The sequence below is a fragment of the Dermacentor andersoni genome, chromosome 6 (genome assembly GCF_023375885.2).
Source record: "Dermacentor andersoni chromosome 6, qqDerAnde1_hic_scaffold, whole genome shotgun sequence".
Lineage (NCBI taxonomy): Eukaryota > Metazoa > Arthropoda > Arachnida > Ixodida > Ixodidae > Dermacentor > Dermacentor andersoni.
The window spans coordinates 28330339-28352165 of NC_092819.1; the positions used below are offsets into that span (position 1 = coordinate 28330339).

Consider the following 21827-nt stretch of genomic DNA (forward strand, 5'->3'; position numbering starts at 1 on the left):
GCATGGACGGCGACGCGCGGCCCACTGGCCGGCCGTCAGCGGGCCGCCGCCGTCACGGTCCACGGCGCCGGCAGATGGACGGACGGCAGCCGGAAACGAGAGCTGCTGCTCCTCCGACTCTGCTCGCCTTTTCACCGGCCACCCGACCGGACCGCGCCAGCCAGTCGCTCTTCTCGGGATGCGCGTTCATGGTTCGGCGATCCTGCCTCGCGCATTCGCCGCGGCCTCGCGACGCGCCCGGTGCGGGTTCTCCCGTTCTCTTCCCTCCCCTCTGGGCAGGCGTAAAAATCAAGCCGCGAGTCCCGTACCCCTCTCCCTCCCACCCGCTCCCCAGCGCACACATTCACCGTGAAATCGGTGGCCCGTTGCTCAGCGCATTTGTGCCGAATACCGCGCGCGCGCACGTCGGGGGCTTTCAGACGTGCGCGTTTCCCACGTGGCACTTATTACGGTGCGCGGTTGGTCCTGACCTATCTTTATGGCGCTTGACGGAGTTTGTAGTTTGGCTATTCGGTCAGAGCCTTTACACCTGCTCTCTCGGAATGGCAGTGGCAGCAGACGAAGGTTTGCCGCGTGATCGCATTATCGCCGCCGAATTCGAGGAGGCACTTATTCGACATGGCAAAGGCTTGCTTTCTCGTGAAATGTCTGACACGCAGTAATCCCGCGGGCGGCTGCAGAAGCTCATGGCCGTCACACAAATGCGTGAGGCGGCGGCCTTTGAAGGTACCGGGGAGTGCGGGGCCGCTCAAATCGTGCCGCAGTTCCTTGACAAGGCCTTTTGCCTGTGCTTCTGAGGCGCAGAAGTAGTTGAGGAGGAAACGAGACCCGACAAATGAAGACCTTAGGAGAGCGCGGTTGAGGTGTCCTCTGCGGAGAGACAGTTACTGCGCTGCACTTAATCCCATATTTCCATCTCCTTCTTTAGAATCTCTTTAGAGCCACAGCGTGGACCACTGATGACAGCAGCAGTCACGGCTTTTTTGTTCAGGTGGAATTCACCACGAGTAAGAAGTTCACCGTTGCTGGAACAACCACGTCGAGAAATTAGATCCGCAGCCTGAAGGGAAAAAATAAGTCGTCGAGATCATTCCGCAGTACTCCGTCTTACATCTCCGTTTTCTTGCGTACGGTATTATGACAAGACCATGAATATCCGTCAGTTGACGCGGCGAACGCTATATATGGGCTGTTCATACACCCGTATACGTGTTAATATTTGTGACGTCTTTTGTGTACTAGAAAACGAACCCGATGCTGCTCAGATTATATCACACCGTTCGTATGGAGCGCGAAAGCTGTGTTGTGGATACAGCGTGGCCGCAACACAGTGCTTGGTGACTGCATGCAGCGTGGCGCTACTCACAAGCACGGCGCCACGGGTTGGACCCCGGCCGCCGCGGCCGCATTCCGGTAGGGGCGGAGTGCAAGAACTTTCGCGTAGTGCACCCTAAAAATACCATAGGTGATCAAAACTGATCCAAGCCCCTCCATTACGGCGTCCCTCATTGCCCATTGCGAAGTCTCGGCACATTAAACCCAACAATGTAACTTTAAACAATACAACAATTTAAATTAAATTTGTATTCTAAAACAATTGATGCGCAGACGATGAACTTAAACATCGAGGGAATTAACCTGTGCTCCTTAGAGCAAACGCAGCAATATTTAGTCTCCTATATTCATTTACTACAACATTCCTAAATAAATTTCAGCCAGACTTCTTTAGTAGTGCCTCCGAGGGCACTTTTAAACTGGAGTCGTCTGAAACCGAGCGGAAGCTAAAGAAATCACGCCTGCCGAGGTACACAGAAATGAAGTGACGTGCAAGCTGTCGATCCCCGTGCAAGACGGGCAAACATCAACGTGAAAACCATCGCAGAACCTGATCTGCAGACAAAGCCCGCCTCGACACCGTTTCTATAGGTTGTTTGCTCTTTGATGCCCTTTCAGCGACTACTTTGGATGTTTATTTGCGGTTCAGCACCCCTCAAAGATGGCGTCACAGGGGCAGCTCCTCTGCCTTGTTAAATGGGCATTAAAGAGAAAAATTATTTAACTTGTATTAGTAAATAAGGATTATGCAATAGAAAAATAAAGGCCACTCATGCCGTGAGAAGAGGTTTGGTAAACTGGACAATGACACCAAAACAAGACAGGTGGTGACGCCGCCTTGAAGTTTCCGTACCAACTCGCAGTGAAGTCACCAATTTTCACAGCGTCTACTTGGTCCTAGGTAATTATTTAACAGTTAAAATGAACTACATTGTAGTCTAAAGAAGCGAAAAACTGAATTTCACACGGTACAAGTACTTTTACATATATGCTAGTGTTTCGGCGCGAAAATAAAGAAATGGAACATTGAACTTCAATTTCCCTTCTTGTAATCTGTCTAATTATTGCCAAATTAACCGAAATTAGGGTTTTAGAAAGGTTACTTAATCAGTCTAAACTAATTTATTGTTTGCTTTCTATTACCACCGGAGACTCACAAGCGTATCAATTGTCGGCACTTGCACTGCGAAGCGTATTCGCCTGTATCTATCAAGTTGGTTTAGTGATATGGGGCGCCCTGTAAGCGCGTCCCACCAAAGGTCGTGAAAGACGGCAACTATATATAAGCGCTGCTGCTATAGAATAAGCGAAATGCAACGACGATAATAAAGCCAGATTAGCTGTCTTTCACAATCTTAGCTGACACTCCCACCGTATAATTTTAAACGACTCGCCGAATACGCGGTAACTCGATCAGCCTGAACATACACCCACTTTCACTACTATCGCACCGTTCTTCTTCAGAAATGTATAGGATTGATTCCTCCTCCAATGTCTTCAAATTCTGCCAGTGCCACCTCTCACATTCAGCACGCACCTGAAAGCATCCGAGGAAGCGCGTTTCTTGTCGAAATGGAAGGCTTGTGTTACACACCATGTGAGTGAGATACACAGACAAGGGTAGAGTTAGTGCCTGAGGGTAGTTTGCACTCTGTGAGTGAAATGTGGATAGAACTGGTGGACAGCCACTGATCAAACATCGTAGAACAAAATATGCCTCTGCGCTTCTGTGCACCCGCAGAGGCAACGCGTACCACCAGCGCATGCGGCATGCACCGCACACTCTGAATGCTCACACATGACTTCTTCTATAGCCTTTGACGTTAGACATACACGCAAACTCCTGTCCCAAGCTTTAAATGTAAATTATGGGTAGTACAAGAGGAAGCATGAGCCCGTGGCATGAGGTGTCCACACTCATTCGATCACCTCGCGTTGTCCTGTTTGACGTGAGGTGTACCTTTTCCGGCAGCTGCAGGGTTAAAAAATGATACGTCTTTTTCTCGAATGCAGTCGATTAGCCATTTAATGGACTTGTTACAGCCTATAAGTGTATATACTTTGATAGTTGAGCGAAAAAACAAACAAACTGGCATCGCTATTTCATCCTCTTTCTTGCATATATATGAAGACAAGGATGTTTCTCAGCACCATCGTTACCACGACACTCGAGAATGTTTTTGTACACACTACCCGATTATTGACCCATCCTTCGCCGTGGGTATGTGCCACAGCTATGATGGTTGTTATCATCATCACTGCCGCGTCCCTCCGACGCTGAGCGTAAAGGCGGACGACGTGGTGCGCCCGGCCCAAGACCACAAGGAGACTGCGAGTGCCCGAGCATGCGACGACTGCAAGCTTGAGGGCTGTGCCGCAGGCGGGAAGAGCACATGGCCACACTCGCCGCGGACGAGGATGAAGCTGGCTGACGCCGCAAAGCGGGCAGATGCCATCGGCAGAAGCCAAGCATGCCTCCGGCCGCAGTCCTCACTCAAGCTTCGCGGGACGATCAACTTCTCTGGGCAGAAGCCAGCAGACCCCTTCATCGCCGAGGTCTCCCAAGGGTCGCGCACACCGCTCTTTGCCGCTGCCCGGAGCTTCGTCGGGCTCGAGTCCAGCTACTGTCAAGCAGCCGCTATGCCAGCGTCAGTGCTGCGTGCCGAGCGCAACCCGGTGCCAAAAACCGCGCGAAGCACCGCGGCAGTTCAACCGACGGCCGCATGAGTCAGCCAATCCGTCGGCGGCCGTGGCAAGTGGCGGCGGCGGCCTTTTCAGCGACAGTTCCCTGGTGCGCAGCAGCGCCGGGCCCAGGCTGGCGGTCACATCGCGACGGCGCCAGTCCGAACCCAGCCCCAGCAGACCGCCGCCGCCGCCGCGGGCACCCCATTCCCATCCTCAACCGCGCCTGCAGCCCTCGGCACCTCAACAGCAGGTGCAGCAGGTTCAGGCACCGCGACAAGCACCGCCTCCGCCGGCGACGGCTCAGACGATACAGCCTCCATCACAAAACCGCTCGGGCACGCTGTTCGCCTTCACCGTCGCCGCTTTCGTGCTGCTCTGCAGCGGCGCCATCAGCGCCTACTACGTGTGGTACAGCCACGGAGAATTCGCCCGGCAGCGCACGACGGGACTCAACAGGTTCGCCGTAGCAGTGCAGAGGCCGCAAGCGGAGACGCCGGCGGAAATGCCGCCACCGCTGCTAGTCGCACCACCGGTTCCAGCGGGCGAGCAACCGGCGCCGCCGCCGCAGACAGAGACAACCACCACGTCGACAACGAAGCGCGAAATGTACTTCGGCACACCGCTGGGTCGTCGGCGTGCGCTCAAGCTGCGGCCCGAAGACGACACGACGTCGGAGCTGGCGAGCAAGCGGCGCCGCTGTCTGACGCGCTTCTGTCAAGAGCGCAGCGACGCGGTGCTCTCGGCGCTCAACTGGACCATCGACCCGTGCACGGACTTCGAGGCGTTTACTTGCTCCAGATGGCAGGCGCCGGCACCGGCCGAGGCCCTGCTGGCCGAACAATTGGAGCGCGAGTTATACCTTTCGCTTTCGAGCAAGCTCAAGCCGGAGGTGTGGCGTGTCGAAGGACTGCTCGAGGAGTGCCTGCGCAGTCCGCTGCCGCAGGCGTCGCGGCTCCAGCTGCGAGCTCTGTTGCGCGACATGGGTCTGTACGGCTGGCCCTTTCGCGCCGATGCCCAGAGTCGTGGCGACGTGTGGAAGGCCGCCGCTCTGCTCTTCCGCCACCTGTCCCTGACGCCACTGCTGGGCGTCGCCGTGGCGCCGCACCCGCGAAACGCGTCGCAGCCGCTCGTGACGCTGGACGAGCCGGACATGCTGCCGGACGCCGCGCACGCGCTGGACGCCGCTTTCAAGCACTACACGCCGGGCCGCTACGTGGAGCTCGCCGAGCGCGTCAGCGACTTCTCGTCGCGGCTGTCGCAGATCGTGACGGGACGGCGCGCGGCGCGCCTGAGCACGCTGCGGAGCCACGCGTCGTTCGCGCCTTTCTTGGCGCTTGCGCTGGGCGACCTGGTGAGGCTGCAGGAGCGCACGCCGTTGCTGGTGCGCTGCGAGCGCTTCGTACGCGCCCTCAAGGCGCTGCTGCACGCGACGCGAAACCGGGACCTGCTCAACTACCTGGGATACCGGGCGCTCGTCCACGTCTCGCCGTTGCTCACCGAGGAGGCGCGGCCGCTGGCGGCGGCGCGAATGCTGCAGATCACGGGACGCCGCCGCTACGGCTGGCCACGCTGGCGACGCTGCGTCCGACTCGCCGAGCGCGCCGCGCCCGAGCTGATGGCGTACGCACTGGCCCGAGCCGCACAGCTGGACCGGCTGGCCGGGCTGCGGTTCGCTCGTGACCTGGCAGCGGCCGTGAACGAGTCGCTCGGCGCCTTCGCGTGGCTCGCGGAAGCGGACCGCCGCAACGCGCGCACCTTGCTCGCTGCACTGGACGTGCAGGTGCAAAACAGCTCTCTCTCTCTCTCTCCAAACGTGTATAGAAAGACTATCTCTACGACAGTAATTATGCCGTCGTTTCACGCTGAACCAGCGCACCATGTTTGGACACTATTAAATTGGTAGACTTTTCCTATAAAACAAAGCTCTTTCCACCGAAATCAAATGCACAACGCTAAGCTACAAAAATCAATTAGACAGGTGGCGACGCCAACGTAGAATTAGCGCAATAGGTGTCACCTGCAATAGGACCAGCAAGCGTTAAGAAGTTACGAAAATGTCGTCAGTGATGCCGCGGTTCAAACATGGTGTCCGCTGGAGACGAGAAAAGTTATGGGCTTCGGTTGATTTCACCGTCGAAAGGTGCCGCTATTAAGAGAAGTATCAAATGGCACATATTCATTCATTCATTCATTCATTCATTCATTCATTCATTCATCCGTCCGTCCGCCCACGTCACGGCAATGCGCTAGTTTGCAATCGCATTCTAACCATTATAAGTGACTAAAACCGCTGCGATGCCACGCACCCGAAAATTTGGCCGCGATACCATATTAGTGCCAGGTACGCATGGAGGATATAAGACGGAGCTGTCAAACCGGTTAGTTTATTCCTTATAATAGTAATGTGAACATTGAAAAAGAAATACATCGCGTGGTCACCGAATACGATGACGAGTACCACATTGGAGTTGAAACGGTCCGAACAGCCCAGTACCACTGACAAGTATTTGGCACTTGGCAACCGCAGGCACCATGACATCTGAAACCAAGACGGGATAAAGCTATAGTTACAGTAGAACACGTTGTGGGGCTAGTTTGTTCATAGCTTTCAAAAGATGAAGCGCCAACAGAGACAGCACACTAAGACAACGCGCTTCCTGTCCTTGTTCTTTCTTAGAGTGCTGTCTCTGTTGGCGCTTCATCTTTTGAAAGCTATAGTTATTTTCGAATACCGCGTACATAAATCTCGTAGATCACCCATTAGGCAACTGAATGTTCTTACTAGATTAAAATATATGGTTGCATGCATGGGTAAATAACGCAGTTGACATGGCGATTGAACAGAACAGACTAAATACTTTTGGAAGACATGGGAAAGTACGATATATCGTTAAAGCATATCTGCTGTACTTCGCAAAGTTATACTGGCACACTGGTGCAACGATAGAAACAGAATAACCGAAACAGAGACGTCGAAGTCAATCGAAGTGAGAAGTACGGGCTCGTTGTACAGAAGTGCGGACAGAAGACAGACGCATACATACAGCTGGCGTCAAAAGTTTGCGGGATGCGCGTTCCGCGAAAAAAAAAAAAAAAAACAGCCTTTTCTCAAGCTTTCGACGACGACTGCACGACTGTATGCACCGTGCCTTCGGTTAATGACTCTGGTGCGATGTTCGATAAAGTGCAAGAGCGTTCTCGTTGGCACACAGGTATTCTACCCGGCCTGGATCGGCAACTCGACGCTGCGCGAGGCCTACGACTCGCTCTTCCCCGAGGTGACGCGAGGAAACGTGCTGCAGACATACAGGGACTTCACGCGCAAGTACGGCACGTGTATAACCTCGCTATACGTTCTTGCGCCGCGCGGTGGATTCAACGCAACGGTTTCGATGTGGAGCGTGCCGGATTTGACTTGTACAAGGCCCTTACCACCGAGCTCTGTTGATTTTCGTACAGCACCGCAGTCTCCTGCTTTTCTGTAGAGAGAGAGAGAGAGAGAGAGAGAGAGAGAGAGATTCTTTGAGGCTTATCTTGACCCACAACAATAATCGCCATCTGTCTTAAAAACTCTACGCTCGCTACTTTCCAGTCGAAAATACTATGTCAACGCTGATAACGCGCATGCCGTTCGTGACCTCGAAGTGCCGGGCTCGCAGCATTAAAGAAAATAAATGCGGGCAAGATAAATGAACATTATTTTTGTGGGACAAAATAATTAAGCCCCAAAAAGCGCAAACATTTAAAAGAGTGTAGCTGAACCTGCTCATTCACAGCCCCCAAGAACTCTCAGGATTTTACTGATCCTCGAAGTCGTTCTACTACCCGCCTGGACTGCTGAACGGAGTGAGGCAGCGTGTGCAAATGAAAATACTCGCCGCACGTCAAGTGAACGTGGTAACGTGGGAAGGTTCACACCGAACATAAAACTCGTGCTTCGCGAATACAAATGCATCGCACAAATCTGTGGGGCGATAGAGAGGGTAATGATCATCGACGCGAAACTGAGGTGAGGAGAAAGGTTAGAATTGGTCCAGGCTTCAACCACCTGGCTTAGAAGTTCCGATTGCACGGTGTCCATTAACAGTACGAACAAAGGAGGTGCTGGAGACTTGTCTACACCGTGTATAAGTTGAGTTCCCGTACTAACTTTCAGAGCGCACTCACTCCGCTTGTGTTCAAGCATACTCAACGTACACTCCAACAGAAGAGGGATGCTGAGTATCAGAACTCCAGAAATGGGAACTACAAATTGGGGCAAGCAGTAATTACCGCGAAACGAGTCGCTAGCACCGCTCTTCGTTCTTGCAGTGTATAGTTTCGGTTTTACGGACGCCACCACCTCGGCCTGCTCACTTTTAGCTCTTCCTTCCTGGTACAGTTAGGCGCTGCGCTTCTTAAACGACAGACGGGTCTACAGGTCAGACTTGACGCTTCTATATATATATATATATATATATATATATATATATATATATATATATATATATATATATATATATATAGTCGCAGCGATAGACACGTCCAAGTTTCTGACAGGTTCCATCAGGCTCCACGTCCCAACGGCCGCAGAATTCAACGTTCAGGCACGTACGCGACGTCGCAGCACGTGTCTCCTGCTTTAAATATACCACGCGAAAAACGTCCACGTGACGTCAGCGGCGTTTCGCGACGCAGGTTGACGGAACGTCGGCTGGCGGCGCAGCTCGGCACCGGGGGCGTCGCCGACGGTTCCTCCGGCAGAAGCGGCGCCAAAGGCGGTGCCACATCCGTGCTGGACGCCCCGCTGGGCGCCCCGTGGCCCTGGTCGGCGCTGGACGTGCGCGCGGGTCTGGACGCGGACGCGCTCAGGGTGTACGTGCCACCCGCGCTGGTCAACGGCAGCACACGCGGCGGAGACGCCTGGCTCGCCGCCCAGCTGCCCGCGCAGGGTCCGAGGCTGACGCAGGCGCTCCTGGAGGCTTTGCACGAACGGGCGCACCCTGCGGCGCGCTACCACTGGTCGCTCAACACCAGCGTCCAGGCCAGTATATATCGAGCGCCCCGCGCCCGCAGCGACGGTTTATACTCTATAGAAGAACAAAAGGAATGCTGACAATTGCTTTAACCTCTCACGTTATATTTAACTGTTTTTTTTCCTACTATACTGTCTAAGCGACTACGTTCAGTGTGCTTGTGCTCGGTTAACTCCTTCAGCGGTAATGACTGGCTTTACGAAAACTTCGTCACACGATCGAAATCGATGGCTATAGACTCGGTTATGCACTACGCTTAAAATGTAAGGAATGCGTTAAAGATTAATTTTCGGCCAACAGGAGTGGCGCCAATATATTTCTTTAATAAACAGAACAGTCAACACCAGCGGGGAAACTTAAAAACTAAAAAAAAAAAAAATAGCAGAAGAAGAAACAAGAGCGATCGATATGACGTTGCAAGCTGACATCTCTCCTCGAGGAATATTAAAATCTGAAGACTTTCATTCGAAACTTCATCCGGGTGCTATATATGAGCGCTTGAATACTAACGAGATATCTTTTTTATCTATAGCAATGAGCGACTCTCTCGACTTGACCATTGACTCTCCGCTCATTCTGCCGCGCGCAACGTCGCACGCAGGCCGCCCAGTTGGAGCGGTGCTTGCAGCCCGCCGGCGGCCTGGTGGTGCGGCTGTCGCTGGAGCCCGCGCAGGCGCTCTTCGCCCGCTACGTGTCCGCAGTGCGCGCTCAGGGCATCCAGGACGCCGCGTTCCTGGCGCCGGGCAACGTCACCTCGGAGCGGCTTTTCTACGTGCTGTTCGCCCTGGGCGGCTGCGGAGACAACGCCGGCGCCGCGAAGGGGCGCGTCAACGCGGCGCTGCGCGAGACGCCGCAGTTCGCGGCAGCGTGGGACTGCCGCGTGCGCAGCCCCATGGCACCCCGACAGCAGTGCCTGCCGCCGCACGAGACCACTCCTTCCGCGTGAGCGCCTCCTCGTACGCGGAAGCACGCAAGCGGATCCCGGCTGGTTACTGCGTGCTCTGGAGACCACCACAAACTGCATTGCCGTCGACGCAGCACCTTCTGTATACGAACGCAATAATTTCGAAGCAGTTCTCTTCACCGGTTGCCATGTCGCGATGCCTGATCAGCGTACATATACGTCTTCCAGCACAGTCCCAGGTGGCAGTCTGGGTTTGCATTCGACGCCCTCCATTCGACCGCAGGCTCAAAATCTCGAGGCCCTGCCGTCGGAATGTATACAGAATCGTGCTTCATATTGATCCTATACATCGGCTATATATATACGGTAGCCGCCAACTGCCCACGCAACGTAACTCGTAATGAAGACGTGCTGTGGTCTCGTTGCGGGCACGCTGTTCGCTATAATCGTGGCAAGTCAATGCGTTGCCTTCGCCATTCCGCGCACGCGGCCAAAGCATCACAGACGCCCGCGTGTGTTATCACGCAGTGCAAGCCGCTTGAATGCAGACGATCAATAACGACGCATGTCTCGAGTGACCCTGCGGAGGAAGACAAGGGGAACACTGCAGGCACAGCGACGATTTTAAGAAAGCGGACATGCCATTGAGAAAGCCGGGCCTCGAGCCACGCAGCCTGCGCAGCGCCCACGCTGCTGCTGATAGGGCCGTCGTCTTCTCCCCGCAAGCCGTGCTGACGCCATATCCTACGGGCAGCCTCAGTCTTTCCGGAGGCGAGCAGCAGGAGGCTTAAGTTGTACGCCGCGTCAACGTTATCTGCGGAGAAGGCGAGACGCAAAGCTCGGATGAACCTGGCGGCCTCAGAAGAACGGCCGTAGGCACACACCGATTGGAGCGCAAAGGTTCTTCTTACCGGGACAGATTGCCAGAGCCCGCGCCAGCTGCCTTCGCGAGGCTTCCTCTTCTCGGGGCGCCCGGAGCACCGCGATGTTCACCAGCAGCTGGGAGCGCATCCAGTCGCCACCGCCGCCTGCGAAGCGCACCACACCGATAACTCCGCAGACATGCAGCGCACCAGTGGATAAAGCTAGGCGCCGCCTTTTTATTGCGATGCAGACGAGTTCGCCCTGCTTCTCGCTCATGTTGAGTGATCATAAAGGGGAAAACAAATTCTGAAACTGTGCCACGTGTGCTGAATATCTCCCTCTATTTGCTAAAAGGCAGTGTCCTCACAACACGCGAGCTCACGTTTGCCCTTGTTGGTACTGCGAGATACTATACGCTGATATCGCACAGTGTCGAATAAGGTTACATTTTCAGGTGTACCACGTCACACTTTGATTCACATACGCGATATGTTATCCTGTACAGTCAATTGAGTTATAACCACAAGCCCATTCTGCTTTTGAGGCGTCGCATGGCGTCGGAGCCGGTAGCGCCATCTCTTTTGCGCTCCCCAAACTATAACCGCCGTAAACGGTCTATATACTTGTCGCGCACAATACACGCGGTGATCAAAAAAAAAAAAAAAGATTAAATGGCTGCTAAAGTTACTTCCCAGTGAGAGCACCCGTACGTAAGCCGTGATTATATAGTCCATCTTAAACCATGCATCACATGATGTTGAAGCCGCCAGTGGGCGCCATTCTACGATCGCAGGACAGAAGAGAGCAAAATGCCCTCTGTAACTCGGGGGAAAAAAAAGGAAAGAAAAAAGGCGTCTCGCCTCCACTCACCCTGCTCACCAGCTGCAGCAGCCAAAACAAGGCCCCTGCGTAAAAGCAATGAGGACAGCTCTTTACACGGTATAGATTTCATTAAAAAAAAAAAAAAAAAAGATACGGTAGGCTACACCCGAAAAGCACGTTATCACCAGGGTCCTTCCTGTTATTACTATTACATTCTATCTAGAACAGGCACGCATGCACACACAGAGGGAAAACAAGTTAAGCACATACCGTAGTCACGCAAATTTTGGCCCTTATACGCCCCCACTCTTTTTCCCCTCCGATTTTCAGACACTTGAAGACGGCGAAGGCATTTAGGCTTGAAGTGTGCCTGAACTTCTATGATTTCCTTTTTTTTTCTACTAAAATACGGTTGTCAAAAGACGTACAAGTGCTTAGAACCGCGATGGCATGCCCTGTGATTGGCGACACGTGTCGCTGATCGATCCCTACCTGGCCCTACGACTACTCGACCCATCCACTCGACTACTCGATCGGCGCCGAGTGATATCTGCCTACTGCTTTACGCACTCCGCAAAGCGCCGCATCGAAACCACGACTAAAATTACAGAGAAAACCAAGCGAAACGCTATATATATAGTTGCAAGACGCAGCGCGCGCCAGCACCGAGATTCGGTATCTGCAAGAGCTTCAACAACGAAAGGCGACGTAGCACTAGGAAGGTCGCCATCATTTTGGTAGGCTCGGTATAATACAAATTATAGGGTATCCAGGGCCAGTACAATGTACCCATTATATTCTAATTATTTTAGTATTATCCTCCCATACGTTACACCAGGGTTGGCCAGTCATTAGAGGTAACTGATCAGAAACTTAGTCGAGCAAAAAAAAAAGGGGGGGGGGGGATCCGATAATACCGGCGCAGGACGCACCGACTTCTCTGCTCGGCCCGTGCGGATTTCTGAAAAATGGCCTGGCAGAAAGACGCCGTTGCATCCTGGATGCTTCCACTATACCAGCCATATCAAAACGATGGTGAGTCAGAATCTTATCGAAGGACAGAGTCCACATCGTCCGCAAAGCGCAAAGAAACTTTGTACGCCGCGGCAAACATGGGAGGTTGAAATCCGTGTCTGCGGCCTCACTTTCGGAACTCCTCGAGCGCGCTCTCGCTGTCCCCTAGCGCCGCCATCGCCGATCCCCTGCAAAAGGCGAGACGAGGGTCGCCCTCTTCCTCGGGCGCACCGCCTCCCATGGCTCCGCCGCACGCTTGTAGCGAAGCTCGCGGCCGTCCCGCGCGCAGCAGACTCAGGGCCCAGTCCACGCGCAGCGCCGGCTGCTGCCGATGGAGACCAGCCTGAACCAGGACGCCGTAGGCCCTGGCCGCTTCCGCGTGCATGCCGAGCCTGTCCAAAGCCCTGGCCGCAGCCAGCGCCAGCTGAGAGTCCTTGCCGGGGCCGTCGCAGCGCGAGGCCAGGCGGCTCAGAACGCGGCCCTGGGCCTCCCGCAGTCCCAGGGCGCCCAGGCAGGCTGCCAGGTTCCAGAGGGCCAGCCCCCGCTCTTCGCCCTGTTCAGCGCGTGATGCTTCGGCGGACTCTTCGAGCCGCACGGCGCGCATCAACAGCTGCAGTGCCGAGCGCCAGCGTCCCTCGGCGGCCAACCGGCAGCCTGCCAGAGTCCACAGCGGGGCTTCCCTCGGCCAGCGTTGCAGGGCGGTCCACAGCTGCCTCTCGTCGGCACCGGCCAACGCTGCGGCGGCGCCAGACCACGAGAAAGTTAAGCGGCAGCCACGCGGAACGAATACTTACGCGCGACAACGGCTCGTGCATTTCACGTAACGCGGCGGTTCCGCTAATCATAAACCTCGGGCACTTGCTCTGTTTGGATAACCACGTGAGACGCACCTCTGCCGCCCTCGAAGCACGGTCATCGCGCGTTGTAAGAAGGACGGGTCGCAAGAACCTCGCAAATCTCTCTCTCTCTCCTCTCTCTCTCCTCTCTCTCTCTCTCTCTATATATATATATACATATATATATATATATATATATATATATATATATATATATATATATATATATATATATATCTATATATAGTCGCCGCTTTAGAATGTGGATATCGAAATATGGCACTTACATCGATAAAACGACACAGAATACCGTAAATATTAGTGTTATGGGAAGAAGTTAGGCCAAAATAACATTCTGCAAATGTTCGCCCGTAAGTAGCCCCGCGCACAACTACGATAACACCTATGGAAGTTCCTCAGAAAGAAGGCTTCGCAGCATGGTGATTACACGCCACACTTATGTTCTCATAATGTGCAGGACGTCGCATGTAGATCGGGCTCGAAATTATGCATGCCGTTTCCCGTTTCCATACGTGTATAATTTCGCACCATGCAGATCTACTAAGCACACCAAAGCACAAACTAAACAAGTTTTGCTAAAGAACGTGTTTGTCCCCACATAGACTCTCAATTGTGGGGACATTTCCTCGTAGTTACGTGCTACATTCGCAGGCTGCAGTCAGCGCACACAACGTTGCCCGAATCGATCACTGCAGGCGGGCCAATGACTCGCGCGTGAGCTCGAGTGGACGTTTAGGCTTACCTCGGAAGTGCGCGAGCCTCGGCCCGAGCGCTGGGCAGCGCACCTGGTCGAGCAGAGCGGGGCAGCAGGTGCCCTTGAGCGCGTAGTCGGCCTGCGCCGCCAGCAGGTAGGCCAGCGAGCGCAGAGAGGCGTGGTCACCCGCGCGCAGCCACCGGAGCCGACCACTGCGCGAAAGGCAACGGTTGACGGTATAGCCGCCATTCGCGTATACGGCATTTTGCTCCGTTGAACTACGAAAACGCCTGTTTCCAAACCGCCTGCACCGTTCGCGTTCAAATTTAGCAAACGAGTATCATTCCGTCGGGGATTTAGTGCATTACAAGTTTTGCTAACTGCACGGCTAACCCCTCCCAAAGTATCTAGTGCCATCACTGTGTTCTGCCGCGGAGCACGAGGTCACGGGTTCAACTTCCGGCAGCGGCAGCCGCGTTGCAACGCATTAGAACACAACATTTAAATGTACTCAAGCTGAGCCACCGCGTGTGAAGATAACAGCTAAAGTGGGCTTCTCCTCATATAGAGCCTCAATGCGGGGAATCCCGCTTTAACGAAAGCTTTAATAGAACAATTTCGAAGGGACAGCTATTCGGAGACACTGAAAGGGCCATATGCAAACTACCGCCAGTGAAACACAGTCCATAGCAAATACACGGCTCACACTATGACGCTTTACAACGCGCGCTTATTGCCGTCAATAACGGGACAGAAGTCGAGAAAGATTGGCCACCGCCGGCTAGTGCTTAATTGGCACGCTGAGGAAGAGAGTACCTACGGTCTCGGGATTATTTCGACTACCTAGATTCTTTAACGCACACCCAAAAACACAGCACACGAGCATTTTTGGCCGATATCGAGATTCGACTACCGCGGAGGGCTCCATAATAATTATTTATGTTTATTTCCACACATATTATAATGTGTGCGTCTATATTATTTCATAGTCATTCTATTCCTCGGAGCTGGCTGCTTTGCGTACCTGCTCTTTTCGCCGAAACAAAGGAATCCACACTTCCTCTGCAGTCTTTGAGACTATCGCGCCTTCGCTTGCACGTCGGTTGTACCCGAGTGTGATTTAAATGCATAATTACAATAGCAAAGTGAAACTAAAATCGCAGCGCAAGACCTCGGCGGTGAAAACCACTCACGCACCCAGCCCAGTCGAGGCCCCGGCTCCCCGGGCGATGCAGCCAGCGCATCAGGGGCGCCAGCATCCGCTGACAGCCGCGCGGGTCCCCTTCGGCCAGCAGCCGCTGTGCCAGTGAACAGCGCACCCGGCCCAGATCGGCCGCCAGCCAGCCCGGACCCGACCGCATGCCGCGCACTGCGCACGACGACGCGACGGCACAATCAGACTGGCGTTTCCGGATTGGCGCTATGCACCGGCAGCCTTTAACGCAGAGACGTATGCCACCGGAGCACCGGAAGACGTATCTGGGAACAGCAACTCTGGTGGCGACATTTCATGACATTGTGGTCAACAACACAAAGTGCCAGATACGTCCTTGCGTCACCCGATTCTTCGCTCCGAAAAAGGAAATGCAGAATGCACAATAAGTACATCTTTGTAGAATGAAAAAAGGTAGCAGTTCTGCCACAAAGGTGAAGCACTGACAGCGACAGCAAAGTATTCGGCAATTACACGGAGTAAGGTTTGTAGCTTTGTTGGCAGTATAAATTCCAGTAAACATTCCTTTAATAATTAAGTTAACAGGCATGGTGTCTCGCGCGCACAAGCAAACATGAAGATACCTTACTCGATGACCGCGAACACTTGCTGTCACGATGGCGCGATGCATAGAGCGCAATAAACGGAGAGGAGCGATCGCTTCGTGCTGCCTCTGGGGTCAACACGTCTCTTAAACTTGAGATCACGCGACCTCTAGCACTAGGCGGGCGGTAAGACAGCGCACACGAAGCCACCAGTCATTTGGGCTCGCACAGCCGGAGATCACCTTCGAGACAGTGCGCGTGGGCCGCGTATGCGCTCAATCGAGAGGGCACGCATGCGCAATCACGGCCGGGCTTGAGGAGACGCGCGCTACCTTCCACCACCCTCGCTTTGCTCGCTTGATCACGTGACCTCCAACATTGCGCGCGCGAGAAGACGGCACGCATCAAGCCGCCATCTTTGGAATACTGGCGATGTGTTCAATAAGATATATCCCGCACGCCTTCGTTAACTATCACCACTAGTGCCAGTAGACGTGTTCGAGTTAAGGTTCCTAGATAAAATCACACCCGCTCCCTAACTTTCGCACATGCGCACTGCATGGTGCCATTCGCAAAGTAACAACTAATCCGTAAAGGTTGTTGCGCTTCGCATACTGATGGATACAAGGGGCTCACAGTTCACAAAGAGCAGCTGAGGCGACAGGTAAAACAGTAACAATGCTGGGCGCACTCACACATAACGTTTTTACAATTGAAGAAATGTATTTGAAGCAGCCACTTTGACCCGTTTGCATTTATGTGAAATATCCTTGCTGATCTCGCGATACCACGCAACTTCATACACTACGCGTATACCGTGAACTAGAGTGGATTCGAAGAGCTCAAAACACGGGACGAAGTGATGACGACAGACACAGCGCTGATCTCTTCTAAACATGTACCAACCATCCCTGTTCAACACACTATTACTGTGGACTAGCTCAAGTTTACTGGCTGAGAATAAAAGCTACAAACAACAACAACAACGACGACGACGACGACGATGCTGCTGCTGCTGCTGATGATGATAAAGGCCCTCGCACAGCAATAATTCAGAGAAGTTTGTGCACCTCTTCCAGTGACTAGCTTCTGATAACAATGGTGATAACAGGCACCACTATTAACGACAAATCTGTGTATCTTCATCAATAACTGTACCAATGAAAGTGCTGAATACACACAGATACCATATGTTTCCTTCTGTAAGTTCCAGCCAAATAAGTGCACCTGGTGCCATGTTTCGAACACTGCTGCTAAAGTAACAGGATATTTTTTCCCTCTGCACTTTCTTTATCCAGTGCATTGGACACAACCACCATTTTCGCAAGCAATGAAGGAAAGCCCACCCTAAAGCAACATGGCCATTGAAAAGTATATTTCCCCACACAACTAGAATGCAAAGTGGCATAACACAGTGTAAAGGCGACAGCAAGGGAATGTTGGCGGTGAGGGTCGAAGTCTTTGATAAGCTGCACCTTTCATGATCGGCAAGAAGCCAAGCAATAACAGCATTTCTGTTTGGGCTTTCGGCTGTAATTACTGCACGGTGTGCCATGTCCCATATACTTGTAGTAACGCTTTTTTTTTTCAGACATTTAGAAGTTTGTCTCACACTCCTGACGGTACCATGAGCCTAAATGTCACACGCATGGTGCTTAAGGAGCAAGACGTCAAGCACACAATCTAGCCCCTGATTTGGGAGCATGAAGTTATCGTACCAGCAATTAAGGGCGCACTGTCACCATACAAAAATTACATCTGTTTTTTAAAGAAAATACGAAGTGTACAAGAAACAAATCTGCATGGCACTAGTAAAGAAAGTGGACTTCACAATAGTGATCACGACAGTTACATGATGCTGTTCTAATTTTGTTATAAGTAATATTATTTACTAGTTGTGTTGTTACGATAATAAATGCTTATCTTTTATTTTGTTTATAATAGAATACAAACTTATCACCAAATAAAGAACCCCAGAGAAGTAACTGAAGCACTTAGACTACCTCATTATGTTAACCAACATGGCCCAGAAGTATTTAGAAGTTTCTGTTCAGGTAAATTTTTATGTACTAATCACCAAGCTTGTTGGTGTGTTACTGTGTAGAAGTTTGGAATATGTGTGAATGTGTATTTGGTATAAGAAGCTCCTCAAAGAAGGCAGTTCAGGCATATATAAAATCAGTTGCATGCCAATATCTGATAGGTCAAGCATAAAAGAGTCTGCTTAGATGTGTTATTAACATGTTGTACATTCTTTACCTAAAAGGCTAAGATTTATCATTTCGGGTGAAAACAAGGCATGACAAATTTCATACTAAATTTATTTGCTTCAATATGAACTTTAACTACAGATGCTATGCTGAGTGACAGACAAAATGCAATAAATTTCAAGATGATAAATAAATTCTGCACAATTATGCATTGACAAAATGATTAATCAGATCTATTGTGCTGTTGTGTCACAGCTGTAATCCTCCTAGCTGTATCACACATCGCCATGGACAAAGTTGTACGAGTAAGCATGACGACTTGCCTTTTTCAAGTAGTACTCTGTGATGTGATAAAAGAACAGGTAGTCCCAGGCGAGTGCATTTTGAAGCATTGTGCAATACAGCACAGGCTAGAGACAGAATGTTGCTGTCTGCAGGCATCAGTGTGGCGTCTCCTGAAGAATAACAGTAAAAAAAAGAGAGTGACATCTTACATACAGCAACCAATGGACGGTGTTAGACTCTACAAGTAGGAGGCTCCAGACAATTCTACAGCCACTGTAGTATCAAAGATACACTCATGTACACTATCAGCACACAAGAGCTCCATGCATGCTTACTGACTGACTCAATCATGAGATCTGCGTGCGCGTGCGAGCGTGCGTGCACACATACACACACACACACTAACATCACACAGTAATAGCTGGGCTTTGAGAGATGCTATAAGGAGGGCTCGAGATTAATGATGCTTAGAGTTTTTAAATGTACATCTAAATTTAGGTACACAAACGTTTTTGCATTTCACTCCAATCAGAATATGGCTACAGTGGCCAGGTATCGAACCCACGTCCTCATAGCTAGAAGCAGAGAGAGAGAGAAAAGGATGCATAGAAAGGCAGGGAGGTTAACCAGAAGTAGTTCCTGTTGGTTACACTGCACGGGGGAAGGACTAGGGGGATAAAGAGAAAAGGAGTGGAAGGTGTAGACAGAGATAGAGAGAGAGAAAGAGAGACGAACGCAAACAAACCACTTACACTATAGAGTGGTAGGGGGCGGCATTCTTAGCCTATCATGAAGGCCTGTAGACCGCAGGAAGCCTAATAATGCGAGTAAGGCCTTCAGCGCATATGCTCTTTGGTAGAATTGACCTAAAGCATTTAGTTCTGATAGTGGACAATAGTCCAACTGGTCTGACACCCTACACATCACTTGCCTCTGGGCACTATATTGCGGGCAGACACAGATAATGTGTGTGAGCGTCTCATTGCTGCTGCATGTGTCGCATGTGGGGCTGTTGGCTATTCAAATAAGGAAGGCATATGCGTTCGTAAATGCAATGCCTAGCCACAGACAGTACAGCATGGTCTGCTCACATTATGGTAACCCAGGTGGTAGATGCATCCGCATATCCGGAGACAACGAATGCAAACAACAAATGGTGAAAACGTTCAAGTCCCAGAAGGGCAAGGTACATTCACGAGACATCAATCGCAGCTAAGCCACAGGGTCCGTTCGCAAGCAGAATCAAGACACATTGACCACTTTCATGTGCAGATCGGAGGGCTTCTTCGGCGTGGTCATTCCTGCTGATGCTGCAATGTCCTGTAAGCCATTGAAAGATTATGTTGTGTCCCTTGTCATAGCTGCGATGGTATATCTGTCGAATTTCTGAGGCCAGTTGTTCACTGAGTCGGTGGCACATTGGGCTTTGTATGCACTCACTAAAGGGCTGCCTTGGAGTCACTAAAAACTGTCCATTGTTGCGGTGGCTCCTGATTAATGAAATCAAGTGCCGCAAGTTTTGCACGCATCGATATGGTCACACATGAAGTTTTTAATTTGATTTCTTCAGATCTTGCCGGGATGATGACTGCAGCAGCAGAGCTGTTGAGTTTTACCGAACCATCTGTGTAGACATGTTGGCGGAATTTGTGCATGTTGTGAATGTGCTCCAAAGTTGCTTGCTTCAAAGCTTGCAATGGCACTCTAGCTTTCTTTTGATAATATGCATTGCATGCTGAGTGGCCGGATGGAGTCTTGTTGGGCACTGACTGCTCATATATCGCTGCAAAACCGTCTACTTGTATTGGCTTTACACGATTGCTTGCTCCTGATTACCCGCCGTGGTTGCTTAATAGTTGCTGTGGTGTAGGGCTGCTAAGCACGAGCTCTCGCGATCGAATCCTGGCCACGGCGGCGAAAACACCCGTGTACTTAGATTTAGGTGCACGTTAAAGAACCCCTGGTGGTCTAGATTTCCAGAGCCCCCATTACGGCGTGACTCATAAAGTGGTTTTGGCACGCAAAAGCACATAATTAATTTTAAAAATTTTGCTCCTGATTATGATACTCTTCTGAGGTGGAAATTGAGTATGTAATTTCAACGCCATATGTAGCTAGGTCGGGGCTTATTGAACACTTATGGATTGTTTATCTTATTACGCATTCATTTAATCATAGCCATACAAACCGTACTGCATTCACGACGCTATAGCATGCATTCACATTTATATAGTTCTAGGTGCTAGGTAAATACCGATACTTATCCCTACTTTCCATTTTCTATCGGTGGAGGACGTATAGTTTGGAGCGGAAGTACCCTTAAAAAGCATAATAAAAATGAATATTAAGGTTATACCTAAACAGTGAAACTTGGTTGCTGTTCATTCCATGCTATTTCCTTACTTCATGCACACTAAATCCTTTTTGTAGTCGCGGCATGTCCTGGCATGCAAATTCTGCAATAATTGGCACAGGCACTACAACTAAACCAGCACACGGTAAAGCGCACGCACGTGCACAAGAGGATAGACCATCCAGCGCCTTAAATGGCTCCTTAATAGTAGTTTAGCTAGTTTTGCAGTTAACAAGCATGCATACAGCAGTCAACATCACGTGAAAGTAGTTGCAGGGCTCCGTTACGGTGAGCGCTTACACCGAACGTTATTCTAAGCGACTACCCAACCCTCTTGCCCAGTTACGCAGCCAGAAGAAAAAGTAACCACCTGTAAGCAGATCCATCAAGTCTTTGTACTCGTGGATCTCCTCTGTGGGATCAAACCGCGTCTCCGCCTTTCCCGTGGAGTGCACTTCCGATCGGCACACGATGTTGTTGAGACGTCGCACCAAGCGTCCGAAAGTCTCATCCTCATCATTACTTGCGTTGTGCACATCTGAATCTTCATCGTACGCTATAGGCTCAATACATGCACCGAAACCGAAGTGACCTATTGATCCTGCCATTCTGTGTTAGCCAAATTACTGTGTAATCCCACACACACACGTAAGCTTGTGTCGTCGCATGCAAGTGCGCGTAAACGGAAACTCCAAATAACCCGCGTTTCGGCCTCGGTTTTCGCGCGCCCCGCATTCGCGCACTTTTTCCACGCTCGCAGTTTCATGCACTATAAACAATGACTTCTGCACCATTTCCTCTTTGTTTTGGTTATAGACAGAAATATATTAAAGTGAGCTTCTGCTATGACTACTACACGTTTTTCGAGTCAACGCATACTTCACTTTGCTGCCGTTAAAGGCGCGGACAACGGATTGCGGACAACGCTGGTTGCGACAGCTGCACCCAGGCCCCGCACACTCTCAAGTTCAACAAATGGCCACAGAGGGCGAAAAAATCGACCACGCGCTGCTGCTAACAAAACCAGCATA

The 21827-nt window shown here is 51.4% G+C and overlaps 2 protein-coding genes across 3 annotated transcripts; one reads left to right on the forward strand and one right to left on the reverse strand.

The window, feature by feature from the left end:
• Nucleotides 1–3768: 3768 nt before the first annotated feature.
• LOC126521578 (uncharacterized) lies at nt 3769–10573 on the forward strand. The gene is made up of 3 exons (XM_055066015.2): nt 3769–5800; nt 7233–7345; nt 8698–10573. Exons 1-3 carry the CDS (start codon nt 3785–3787, stop codon nt 9113–9115), a joined length of 2547 nt encoding a protein of 848 aa, XP_054921990.2. The 5' UTR covers nt 3769–3784; the 3' UTR covers nt 9116–10573.
• LOC126521439 (uncharacterized) lies at nt 6389–21658 on the reverse strand. 2 transcript variants are annotated; one of them, XM_055066017.2, is made up of 10 exons: nt 21167–21658; nt 18482–18613; nt 15388–15559; nt 14239–14402; nt 12771–13374; nt 11674–11708; nt 10851–10967; nt 10582–10753; nt 7453–7499; nt 6389–6559 (listed from the first exon to the last, which is right to left on the reverse strand). In XM_055066017.2, coding segments are annotated over exons 1-9 (1635 nt in total). In that variant the 5' UTR covers nt 21405–21658; the 3' UTR covers nt 6389–6559; nt 7453–7498. The 2 variants fall into 2 exon arrangements, with proteins under 2 accessions (XP_054921992.2, XP_054921993.2); XM_055066018.2 differs by lacking the exon at nt 7453–7499 and having other exon boundaries at nt 21167–21656.
• Nucleotides 21659–21827: the final 169 nt, after the last annotated feature.